At 51.0% G+C, this 10,863-nt stretch overlaps 6 protein-coding genes across 7 annotated transcripts; 3 read left to right on the top strand and 3 right to left on the bottom strand.

The window, feature by feature from the left end:
• Window positions 1-88: 88 nt before the first annotated feature.
• On the top strand, window positions 89-668 carry LOC6555717 (UPF0184 protein CG14818). The gene is made up of 2 exons (XM_001982525.3): window positions 89-290; window positions 352-668. Exons 1-2 carry the CDS (start codon window positions 212-214, stop codon window positions 561-563), a joined length of 291 nt encoding a protein of 96 aa, XP_001982561.1. The 5' UTR covers window positions 89-211; the 3' UTR covers window positions 564-668.
• LOC6555716 (WD repeat-containing protein 18) lies at window positions 583-2,435 on the bottom strand. Its single transcript, XM_001982524.3, has 2 exons — window positions 1,512-2,435; window positions 583-1,454 (listed from the first exon to the last, which is right to left on the bottom strand). The coding sequence occupies exons 1-2, from the start codon at window positions 2,280-2,282 to the stop codon at window positions 678-680; spliced, it is 1,548 nt and encodes a 515-aa protein (XP_001982560.1). The 5' UTR covers window positions 2,283-2,435; the 3' UTR covers window positions 583-677.
• On the top strand, window positions 2,420-2,998 carry LOC6555715 (ribosomal protein 63, mitochondrial). Its single transcript, XM_026982193.1, has 2 exons — window positions 2,420-2,728; window positions 2,790-2,998. Exons 1-2 carry the CDS (start codon window positions 2,558-2,560, stop codon window positions 2,937-2,939), a joined length of 321 nt encoding a protein of 106 aa, XP_026837994.1. The 5' UTR covers window positions 2,420-2,557; the 3' UTR covers window positions 2,940-2,998.
• Window positions 2,999-3,610: 612 nt separating this feature from the next.
• On the bottom strand, window positions 3,611-5,829 carry LOC6555714 (vacuolar protein sorting-associated protein 26). Its single transcript, XM_001982522.3, has 2 exons — window positions 5,363-5,829; window positions 3,611-5,282 (listed from the first exon to the last, which is right to left on the bottom strand). Exons 1-2 carry the CDS (start codon window positions 5,504-5,506, stop codon window positions 3,990-3,992), a joined length of 1,437 nt encoding a protein of 478 aa, XP_001982558.1. The 5' UTR covers window positions 5,507-5,829; the 3' UTR covers window positions 3,611-3,989.
• A 113-nt stretch (window positions 5,830-5,942) lies between these two features.
• On the top strand, window positions 5,943-7,261 carry LOC6555713 (serine/threonine-protein phosphatase Pgam5, mitochondrial). 2 transcript variants are annotated; one of them, XM_015153259.2, is made up of 2 exons: window positions 5,943-6,685; window positions 6,755-7,261. In XM_015153259.2, the coding sequence occupies exons 1-2, from the start codon at window positions 6,128-6,130 to the stop codon at window positions 7,061-7,063; spliced, it is 867 nt and encodes a 288-aa protein (XP_015008745.1). In that variant the 5' UTR covers window positions 5,943-6,127; the 3' UTR covers window positions 7,064-7,261. The 2 variants fall into 2 exon arrangements, with proteins under 2 accessions (XP_015008745.1, XP_001982557.1); XM_001982521.3 differs by having other exon boundaries at window positions 5,949-6,685; window positions 6,752-7,261.
• On the bottom strand, window positions 7,251-10,810 carry LOC6555712 (protein MMS22-like). The gene is made up of 3 exons (XM_001982520.3): window positions 10,421-10,810; window positions 9,785-10,365; window positions 7,251-9,722 (listed from the first exon to the last, which is right to left on the bottom strand). Exons 1-3 carry the CDS (start codon window positions 10,747-10,749, stop codon window positions 7,318-7,320), a joined length of 3,315 nt encoding a protein of 1,104 aa, XP_001982556.1. The 5' UTR covers window positions 10,750-10,810; the 3' UTR covers window positions 7,251-7,317.
• Window positions 10,811-10,863: the final 53 nt, after the last annotated feature.

The raw sequence follows: 10,863 nt of genomic DNA, 5'->3' as shown, positions 1-10,863 counted from the left end.
TAATGTGATTATTTATGTTTAACAACGAATACCAGAAAGCGGTATGTAATGAATTCCCCTATTATCTACTATTAAGGGATTTATTTTAATCAAATTGGAACTGAGAACTATCGTTCTCTTCCAACCACCTCTAGCGTTTATAGCTATCCCGTGACAATAAACCCAACTGGAAAAGGCAAACGCGGAAAATCCGGGGAATAGTCCGGGGAAAATGTCACCCAAAAACAATCACGATCCCTCGTCGTCCGGCGACTCTGGCAACACCAATGTCCAGGAGGCGGACCTCCAAGGTGAGTTTCGGCAGCGTCTCGTTTCTGGTCGGGATTGGCTCTAATGGAATGACCCCTGCAGAGCTGGAGGACGTGAACAACAGCTTGGACGCTCTCAGCTGTGCTCTGGACGCCGTGGAGCAGCGCACGGACGACATCATGTCCCAACTGCGAGAGCTGCTGAACTCCAACCGAGAGATCCGTCGTCTACTTGCGGAGGAAAATGACAACGCTCCTGATTCGGGAGACGACAATATGGACGGGCAGTCGGGCAGCGGAACCGCATCCCAGTAGATCAGTCTACGAGCAGTTATTGTTTTGATCACAATCAAATGCTGTTTTTATCTATTATCATGTATTTTTGTTCTAAACCTAAGTAAACTTAATTGAAGGCAAACTTAAGGTTCACTAGGTATTGCGCGCTTTCTTGCGCTTCGGCTTATCTGCGATTTCACCCTGGACAGCGGCATCGCTAGCAATATACTTGAACATGATCTCGAACATGCGCTTTGATTCCTCCTTGAGGCGGGCATTCTCGGCCAGCAGCTCTTGCACGTTGACGCCGTTTGTCTGCGGTGAGCCTGGCGTATCTTCTGCATCCGATTCTTCCGACTCCGCTTCCTTGGTGGCGGTTTCCATTCCCTCGGCTCCGGATTCTACTTCTTCGACCTCGGAATCCCCGTCCGCTGCTGCGGACTCTACATCTGTAGCTTCGGATTCAGCTTCAACTTCTTCGTCCTCGTCCTCCTCATCTTTTCCCGTACTCATGGACGATATAAGTTTAAGTATTATCTCCTCATCCGTACCCGGGTAACTTTGTGTGTAGTCCAGCTCTGGTGACTTGCGTCCCTTGGAGTAATCCTGATCGATCAACAGCTCGATGCCGTCATTCTCATCCGGCGGACTGATCATCCGCTTTAGACTGTCGGCGAATAGCTGCGGCTGCTTGTGCTCCGGCAGAAAGATGGCTGGGCTGAGCAGGCGGATGTGCAGGTTGGTTACTGAGCCCTTTTGCGATAGGCTCTTGATAAGCTGTCGGCTGCCCACGTCCCAGACGCATACCTGATTGTCCTCGCCCCCGGAGATAAGCGTTGTAGCGCTTAAATTCAGTGACAGGCAGGTGACGGCCTTGCCGGGTGTGTGGCCCACAAAGGCCTGGATTTCCTCCTCCTCCAGGTGGTATTCCTGAGTAAGTGAAGGAATTAGTTGGTAAAGCAGTGGATATACGAAATGTGGACTCACCTTCATGCGCGGTGCCTTTTCCATGTGAAAGACAAACACTTTGCCGTCACTGGAGCCCACATATACCTTGGTCTCCATCTTGTTGACGATCACGCTGTGCAGGGCCACTGGAAACACCACACTTAGCAGCAAGACGCCCCCGCACAAGTCGTACACCTTGCAGCAGCGATCCAGCGACACCGTGTACAGATATGAACGGATGCCACCGATGCCGGAATATAGATCAGTGACCGCCAGACCGTGATCATTAAAGCTGTAAAGCGGTTCCGTGCTATCCTTGCCCCCGCCCGTGTCCAATGGGGCGGCGGAGAATGTGAGATCCCAGACCAGCACAGATCCGTCCTTGCCGCCGCTAATAAAGTGCTCGCCGTTGTCCGTGAAGCGCAGGCAAGTGATCGCCTGGTAGTGCTTGGAAAGTGTGTTAAGCATACGGCCGGAGTTCATGTGCCACAGGTAGATGTTCTCCTGGATGGCGGCTACCAGAAAGTTCCCATCCGGCGTCAGGGCCAAGGCGTTGACTTTGCCGGGCACCACGAACCGCAAACCGGCCATCTGCTCCTGCTTGTTGATGGGCCACACGTGGAGCAGTGGCTTGGCCGAGTTCGCCGCCATCACATAGTTGAGGTGGATCATGTCCAGGCTGTGGTGCTGGGCGCATCCGCCGCCCTTGTAACGCATCAGGTCGGTACCTGTCCGCAAATCCTGCACGCTGCATGTCGTGTTGTCCTCGCTACTCGTGCTGATAAACAGGGCTTCCACAGCGTCTCCCATGATGTAATCGGGTCGAAATGCGAGCTGGTATTATAGTACCCCAAAATGTTGATATTGCATTACTATTATTTATAAATTCAACCGGAAATAAGCGGTAGTTTCTTATCGATACACGAACGCGTGATTTGTCTTGGCGTATCGAACAAGTATTAAGGTAATCGGTGTGGTTTTCCTCTTACGAAACTTGGTCACACCTAAACTCGGGGGGCAAATAAAAATAATAATTTGTTATAAAATAAACATTTTAGTTCCTATTTGGGCCTTGAGCTAACAAAATGCACCTGACGCTGATCAATTTGTTCAAGAAGACTGTGCCTGGTCACATATTCCGAGGCAAGCGGCGCCTGGTAAAGCCGGTGAGCCAGCGAGCAATGGACACCCTGACCCGCGAGTACGAGCGCCAGGAGCAGGTGATGCTGCTCCTCCGGCACCCGTATATCACCCTGGTAAGTCTTGCTCGCTATACCCGCGGATTGTCCGACCTAATGCCACACTGTCTGCCTTTAGGAACAATCTTCCGGCCACGCCAAGGAGTTGCAAAAGCGGGAGAAGCTGGTGGCCAAGTGGACGGATGAGCAGACACTGCGCAAGATGAAGCCACACGTCACCATCGAGGAGCGGCTAAACCAGCTGAAGATCAAGGAGGCCTGGGACTAACTGTCAAAGCTGCAAAGTCGGCGTTACTCGTTAAATAAATCTAGATGTTATGGAAATTATATAATGCCTGCTGGACTAGAGTTTGTTTCGCCACCCGAATAACATTCAAATTCGGCTTGGTTATATTTGCGTACGAGCTTTTGGACACCAATCGACCCGCATGCTCATCTGAAAGACACTGTGCTTGACCAAGCTTCCACTTTTTTTACTCAACGCTCTTTCCGTGTTTGCCGCTCATATCGCTTTTATTTGTTATTTGTTAAATTGCGTGTCTAAGTGTATATATTAATAATTCTTGTATGTTATGTATATGAACTGTTATGTACATATGCAAGGCATGTAACATGTTTTGTCGTTTCCACTTCCGTTTGCTCGGACAAATCCGATCGCCATAATCAGAACGCTCCCAGCATCAATTCGTTAGTACGCTACAGACTAAAACTTTATTATTTAATGGATGTTTTGTCTTGTTGCTTCATCTGTATTGGAGTTGGTTTAGTTTAATGCACACTTTAATTTCAATTTTAGGGGTTCTCACTTTTAGAAAGCAATTTCAACATTTTTCAAATTGAAAAATCATATTTTCCAAATGCCACAAGGATAGGGAATGGTCTTCGGAATACTAGGGGTTTAACTAGTTTTGAGGGGTTGGAGGTTTGGATTCGCTTTCGTGTCCGGCCCGAGTCCGTCGCCATCAGCTTCTCGATGTGATATATCAATAATACCAATGGAAACGCCTAGAGATTGGATATAGCTACGAGGTTGCCTCTTATCATTTGTCCTAAGTTTCGTTTTGTTTTTTTCGTTACTATCATTTGCGATTTGCCTGCTTTTGGTTAATGATGCGCATAACCTCAATAAAACATTTGTAACAATTTTAAATTAACTTTAAAAAAATAGATATATGCATATTTGTTGCTGCTGCTGCTCCACTGCCCTCCTGCTGCTGTATACGAATATATGCGTAATAGTTCCGCCTTCTGTTGTTGCCATACCTCTGGCTGGTACTACTTATCCTCCTGAAGATGGAAATCCTCTCCAGCTTCCCACTCAATCGGTGGCCAGCGGCGCGGCACCAGCCTTTTTCGCAGAGGGCGTAATTGCATCGGTTCCCTCATCCTCCGGCTGCACATGCTCCGACGCTTCGGCATCGGATCGGGAAAGCGGCGATACTGGCAGCAATGGCGGTGGCGAACTGGAGAGCATTGCAACGGGCGAGGCACTTGTGGTCGCCGCTGCGGCTCCATCGCCTATGCCCCGCTCGGGAGCTGGCTCCGAAACAGATGACGCCGCTGTGGCGACTGGAACTGCAACGGACGCGGACGACGGGGTGGGCGTCAGCGGCGGAGAATCAAGTTGCTGTTGGCTGAACTCCTGATTGGGGCTCTCCCTGGTAAATAGACCCATCTTGGACTCAGATCCCGCAGTGCCCGGCGCTGTCGGTGCTCCTCCCGCCTCCCCGCTGTCTGTGCTGGAACTGATCAGCGAAGCAGCCACTGTAGGCGCAGCAGGACCGCTGACCAGGTGCGGCGGAGCGTGTAGTGGGACGTGTTGGTGCTGCTGTTGCTGGTGCTGCTGAGCTCCATGGTAGCGCGGTATGTCTGCCTTGCGCCACAACGTGATCTCCTGTTGCTTGAAGTAGCGCCGGTCCTCGGTGTCCATCAGCACTAGGTTGAGGAAATACTTGACCGAAAACTTCTTGTTAATGTCCCGCATGGTCGGCGTGAGATTGTAGCCGGCAAGGAAGACCCGGATGGGTATGCTCTCGCCTTTAACGGGCGCTCCGTCCATGATCTCGTACTTGGCAATCGTTTCGTTCTCGTTAAACATGGTGGGTCCCGTGCCCGTGCTCTCTTTCTTGATGATCGCGATCTCCATGTGCTTGATCTTTATGCGCACCAACAGGAAGTAGATCTTGCCGATAATCGTGTCCCGCAGGTGATACTTGCTTTTGTTGTACTCAAACTCGATGTGCAGGCAGTCTTCGATGCCTACCTCCATCTTGATGGGGTTGTTCATCTCCGGGTAGCTGCACAGTGTGTGCACGGCAATGTCGACCTCCTTGGTTATGTCGCTGATCCGCCTGACGATCGTTGCGCGCAGGAAGTACCGCAGCCGCACGTTCGAGCCGGCATACACCTCAAACTGCTTCTCCACTTTGGGGAAATCGAACGGATAACTGTTGTTCTGGATAAGATCGCCCGGACGGGCCAGCGCCTTCGCTAAACACTTGAATTCGTGGTGGTTACCCCGGTCGTAATACAGCTCGATCTGGCCAATGAATTCGATCTTAATGCCCTGGTGCTCCAGCTTGCTGCCCGGCTTCTTAAGGGTCACGTTCACCTGGATGAAAAGGGGGTGGATATTGGTTTATCTCTGGTAATTCTTGGGGGGAACTCCCCCCGATGCTGACAACGACGCACCTTGCCGGATACCGTCTCTCCGTCGTAGAAGAGCAGCATCTTCTCCACTTTGCCGTCCTCCCCTTTAACCTCCGCCGTTTTGTGCTCAGCTCCATCAAAGACTATCTCAATGTCCGCTGACTGGCCGAATCCCAGGAAATTCATAATTGATAAACGTCGAATCGGCTTCTTCTTCCTCTTCTTCTTGCCCCTGCCTCTTCTTCTTTCTGTTCCGATGGAATGTCGACGCTGTGACCCCTGTCGGCGGTTTTTCCTGGCGATATCTTTCAGATAACGCTTTTAATAACCCTCAGCTTTAATGGGCGTTTTTCTGCGGCCTTTTTTCGTCCTTCGTTCCGATGCTGGCGTATGTGTCGCGTCTGTGTGTGTGAAATGAAAAAAATTGCAATTTTTCACACTACAGCGTTGCCATATCGCGTCATTCCGAGTGTTATAAAGGAGTGCCAGCGCTGGTACTTTTCAGTATTCAGTATTTGCATGGTATTCTTCAAAGATTCTTCTTCATGGTATTCTTCTTCAACAAAACAATTATTACCGATAAATAATTATCTTATTTGGTATACAAAATCTTTATAAATATATATTATATATTTTTATACATTTTGGTTACTGTTCATTAAGTGAAGTCTAAATGTATTTGCGTGGTATTTATATACCAGTTAACCTAATCACCCGCATACCAAAATCCCGGTATTTAAATACTGCACTTATTCAGCGGAAGAAAACTAAAATTAAAGAAAATAAAAAAAATAATAAGCCGGAACGATGCGAAAGTTGACCAGCTTCGTGTGCGGCACAGGAGCCGGACTGGCGGTTTACTACCTACAGCGGCTGCGAGACCCGCAGGCGACCGTGAACAATTCATGGACGAACAGTGAGAAGCCGGTGGATCCGTGGGCTCTTTGGGACACCAACTGGGACTGCCGGGAGCCACGGGCCCTAGTGCGTCCATTGCGAAACAGCCAGCCGGAGGAGGAGAACCGCTACAACGCGGAGTTGGAGAAGGCGAAGGCCAAGAAAGCGCGCCACATTATCCTAGTGCGGCACGGCGAGTATCTGGACGTGGGTGATTCGGATGACACCCACCATCTCACGGAGCGCGGCCGCAAACAGGCAGAGTTTACTGGAAAACGGCTCTGCGAGCTGGGCATCAAGTGGGACAAGGTAGTAGCATCCACAATGGTGCGGGCCCAGGAGACATCCGACATTATACTCAAGCAGATCGATTTCGAAAAAGAGAAGGTGGTGAACTGTGCCTTTCTGCGTGAGGGAGCGCCTATTCCGCCCCAACCGCCAGTAGGCCACTGGAAGCCGGAGGCATCTGTAAGTAAAGTCAATGGTCAACCCAGTGCGTATTCCACATGATTTTCGGATTTCATTTCACTGCAGCAGTTCCTCCGCGACGGATCGCGCATAGAGGCCGCCTTTCGTCGATATTTCTACCGCGCCTATCCTGACCAAGAGAAGGAGAGCTATACCCTGATCGTAGGACACGGCAACGTGATCCGGTACTTCGTCTGCCGAGCCCTGCAGTTCCCCGCCGAGGGTTGGCTGCGGATCAGCATTAACCACGCTTCCATCACATGGCTGACCATTAGTCCGTCAGGCAACGTGTCCATTAAGTATCTGGGCGACTCCGGCTTTATGCCTGCCGAGCTGCTTACCCATCGCATACCGCGTGACGCCAAAAACGTGGTTTAGCCGTCTGTTTATAGAACTGCCCGAAGGAGAAACAATCCAAGTGTATTTATTTCCTATCCCTAAAGTAAACCCATTGAGCTCACATCGCGTAATTGTGTAACCAGCATGTACATTATTGCCGCACCGTAAGGTACCTCCTCTCTAAAGAAGGAATCATTGAATCTTCCGACTGAAATAAAGTTTTTATAGAATGCCTTACTTTATATAGCGTTATACATATGTACAAAAGAAGTCATGATCTTATTTTATTAAACCTAAACCCTACTCAATACCTTTTGGAGCCGCTGCAGGCACTTGCGTATGCCAACGTCCTCTCCAGCGCCGCGTTTTAGCTCCACCTGCTCTGCCTGCTCCCTTATAAAAGTTAGGAGTGGAGCCACTAGATCCGGCGCCAGCTCTGCCAGGTTAATCAGCATCTGGAAGTAAAAGTAGGTGCAGTGGGCCAGATGCTTTTCGGCGAGGGATCGCAAGTGATTGGAGCACAAATCCCTGACCGCCTGTGATCGCTTGTATGCATCGTGGGAAACAAGCACTTTATAAAGTCCAAACACTTGGTTGCGACTGAGGTCCACTTCGTCCACGAACATAACGTGCTCCAGCAGCGGGATGTGCACGCCGCGCAAAAGGGTTAACAGTTGCTCTTCCTGGTCCTTGCCCGTGCTCTCGATCAGTTGCTGCATGATGGTGATGACCAAGCCCGCATGCGGTCCTGCCCTCCTCCGCTGGACCACTAAAAACTGCGTCATCAGAAGCTGAAGCACAAACTGCGCCAGCTCTCCATCTGCATCCGCCAGGAGGAGGGCGGCATATGGACGGGCCACCAGCTTGGCGTTGGATGAGAAGGTAAAGTGCGGGGTCCAGTGCTGAACTAGCTGCTCCAGGGTCTTGGCCACGTATGTGTCCGTGCGGTAAGGTAGCCGACCAATCCCTTGTAGCAATACTGGGAAAATCTTATGTACCAATTGCGGCAGACGACCTTCGGGCGGCACTCCCGCCTGCAACTGCGTGGTGAGCAGGAAACGAACCATGGCCAGGTGGAAGAAACAGCTCGGCTTGGATCGCACGTACGCCAGAGTGGGACAATTATAAATTACAATGGCTAAGAAGCTGAAGAACCGGGATCCCAGTTCCGATCGGCTTCGGTCCGGAGGAAGCCAAAGCTCGAAATGATTTACATAGGCATGCAGTTTGTGACTCAACTGCATACGGACGTGGGCAGCAGCCTCCTCTTGCTGGGCACGCCTTCCCAAAGCTCCAAAAAAGGCGCAGAGCGGCTCACGTCCGTCCTCCAAGGAGGCGGGATCGATGGCCAGATGTCGGAACTCCTCTAGCTGTCTGACATGGGGCATTAAAGCCAATACAGACTCGTGTTGTGCGTTTAGGAGTACCAGAGACTTCACCCACACCTGGAGAATGGTGGAGCTTGCAGGCCGTAAGCCGTCTTCCAACACTTGGAGCATCAACTGAGCAGAAGCAGCCATATTAATAGGTTCTGGTCCCTGCAGGAAGCCCAGTAGCAGTTTGTCCCCATCCTTCTCCAGGGCGATGAAATTGGCCGCTAGCTTTGGAAGCCATGTGCTATGGCTATTAACGTATTGGGTCCTTAGCAGTGGCATTATGTGCTGTTGGAGTGCCTCCTTGATGCCACTCGCATTGCCTGCCACAGCTCTCGGCTCGCTGAGACGCTGGATTAAATAGTGAAGCGTCTGCCATACGCGATCCTGCGATGCCTGACCACACTTTTCTACGTAATGTGCCAACCAGGGCCCAAGAATCTGTTGCTCGCCGCGGTTGAAGTCATCCGCCAGATTAAAGATGGCTTGAAGGCTGCCAACGTAAATGGCGCCCACCTCTGTATCATTCCGAATGGTGGCCAACTGGTTGAGCAGCTTGCCCACATAATCATCCATGGACAGGCGGTGCTGGGCATGCAGAAGCAGCAAGGCCATGTGGCCCTTGGCTACGAGAATCCGCCGCACCGGAGGCAGTTTATCTAGGGCAAGGCAGAGCAGCATTTCGCGCAGCTTGGGCGCCAACTCGCCGATATCTTCATGGCAGAGCAGCAGACACAGAAACAGCTCGATCACATGGTGAATACCGGGCTCATTCAGAGCCAAAAGTTTTGCAGCACTAAATTTGCTGAATATGCGGCCGAGTAGTTTCTGGCGTTGGTTGCTTCTGCCCTGCGATGGCAAAAGCTTCAAGGTTTTGCCTAACATCCACGCGTACATGGTGAAACTGCTCAGATTCAAATCATCTATATGGGATTTCGACAGCAGTTTGCTGTAGCGATCCACGTAGGCCGCTCCATTGGGACAGGTAAGCGGCAGCTGATCTAGCTCAGCACCCACACTAAAATTGCAGTTTAGAGATCGGTGAAAGTACTCCCACAGCTGGCACAGCACATCAGTATCCGGCTGGCCAAGCTGCAGTTGAAGAGGAGAGAGTAGAATTAGGTAGACACGCCGCTGCTGTTCGTCCGGCTGGCTCGCGAGAAATTGCTTAAGCAGATTGGCGGTTTGAAAGCTGTCTGGTGGCGCTGTGAGTGAGTGATCCGGCTGGTACCGACCTTCATTGTTGTATTCGTCTAAACGGGCCAGACCAAGCCTCAGCCAGGAATAGAATTCGTGGTATGCCAGAATAATGGCATTGCTCTCACCTGGAGAAAAAAAGACTGTTATAAAAGGAATGCCGCACGATCTAGCTACTTCCGACTCTCACCCTGCAAGTGGTTTGTCCTATGCCTCTGCATGGCCTTGTGGAAAAGTAACCAAAAATCAAGCTCCCGCTCACCCAGCCATTTGGAAATAAGACGTTTCAGCAGCAGCCACAGCTCCTTGTTGCAGCGGCACATGAACGGCGAGGAATGGATGAGTTCCGGGCGATGTTTACTGCGGTAGTGATGTCCGGCACATACGACCAGATCGTCGAGTGTGCGCTCCAGCTGCACTAGGAATGCTTGATCCTTCCCAGAGGCGTACAATATATGCAGGTCCAAAAAGCGCCACTCCAGCACGCCATGATACAGGTGATATGCCGGCGCCTGGCAGTCGTTGCCCTTGCTGTTCTCCGCAAAATACAGAACCTTCCAGGCGTCCGCATCCAGCTGATCGTTAAGCAACTGGCGAAGCCCATCAAGAAAATGTGATGGTAGCAGTTCGTTGTCTCGCAGTCGCAACAGCAAATGGTAGAAGTGAGTGACCTGATTTCGCACTCTATACCATCCGGGGTTCATGGAGGCGGCCGTGGCCTGCAGTTGTTGCTGACCCGTCATCACGGTTAACAGCTTCTGCACATTCTTGCTAAGAATGGGACAGTTGTACTTGTTGCCAGTTGCCAGAGGAGTTCTAAACTCACCAGGCCTCCCCGTACAGGTAGTTCCTCACCGCGCCAACCGCCAATTGGCCCTGGCCAAAGTCAAAACAGAGATTCTCCAGCCGACAGCGGGGCGGATCCAATTGAGCGTAGCCATTGCCCAGAAAGCCTCCCTCAAAAAGTTGGCTCTTCAGCGTGTCCCGGCCGTTGCAGTTGAACTCAGGCAGGAAGTCCAGACCGTTGTTTAGGGTCTCCTCTCCACTATCGTCTACGTCCATTTGGGTGCTAAGGGCTTCCTGCTTCTCTGTAGCCTGGGTGAAAGCGACCAGGATCTCCTCATCGTCATCTGACTGAAAGAGGTCGTAGTCCATGGTGCAGGCAGGGATTTGGTTTTCGAAACCAATTCTCTGGAGGATTGGATTTCGCGCGGCGATATATTTATCAATAGCATTTAAGCGCTGTGCAACACTGTCGGAAAGCCGATA

The sequence above is a fragment of the Drosophila erecta genome, unplaced genomic scaffold (assembly GCF_003286155.1).
Source record: "Drosophila erecta strain 14021-0224.00,06,07 unplaced genomic scaffold, DereRS2 tig00000126-arrow-pilon, whole genome shotgun sequence".
NCBI lineage: Eukaryota > Metazoa > Arthropoda > Insecta > Diptera > Drosophilidae > Drosophila > Drosophila erecta.
Note: the sequence above shows the minus strand (reverse complement) of the source record. Positions and strands in the feature narration are given on the sequence as shown.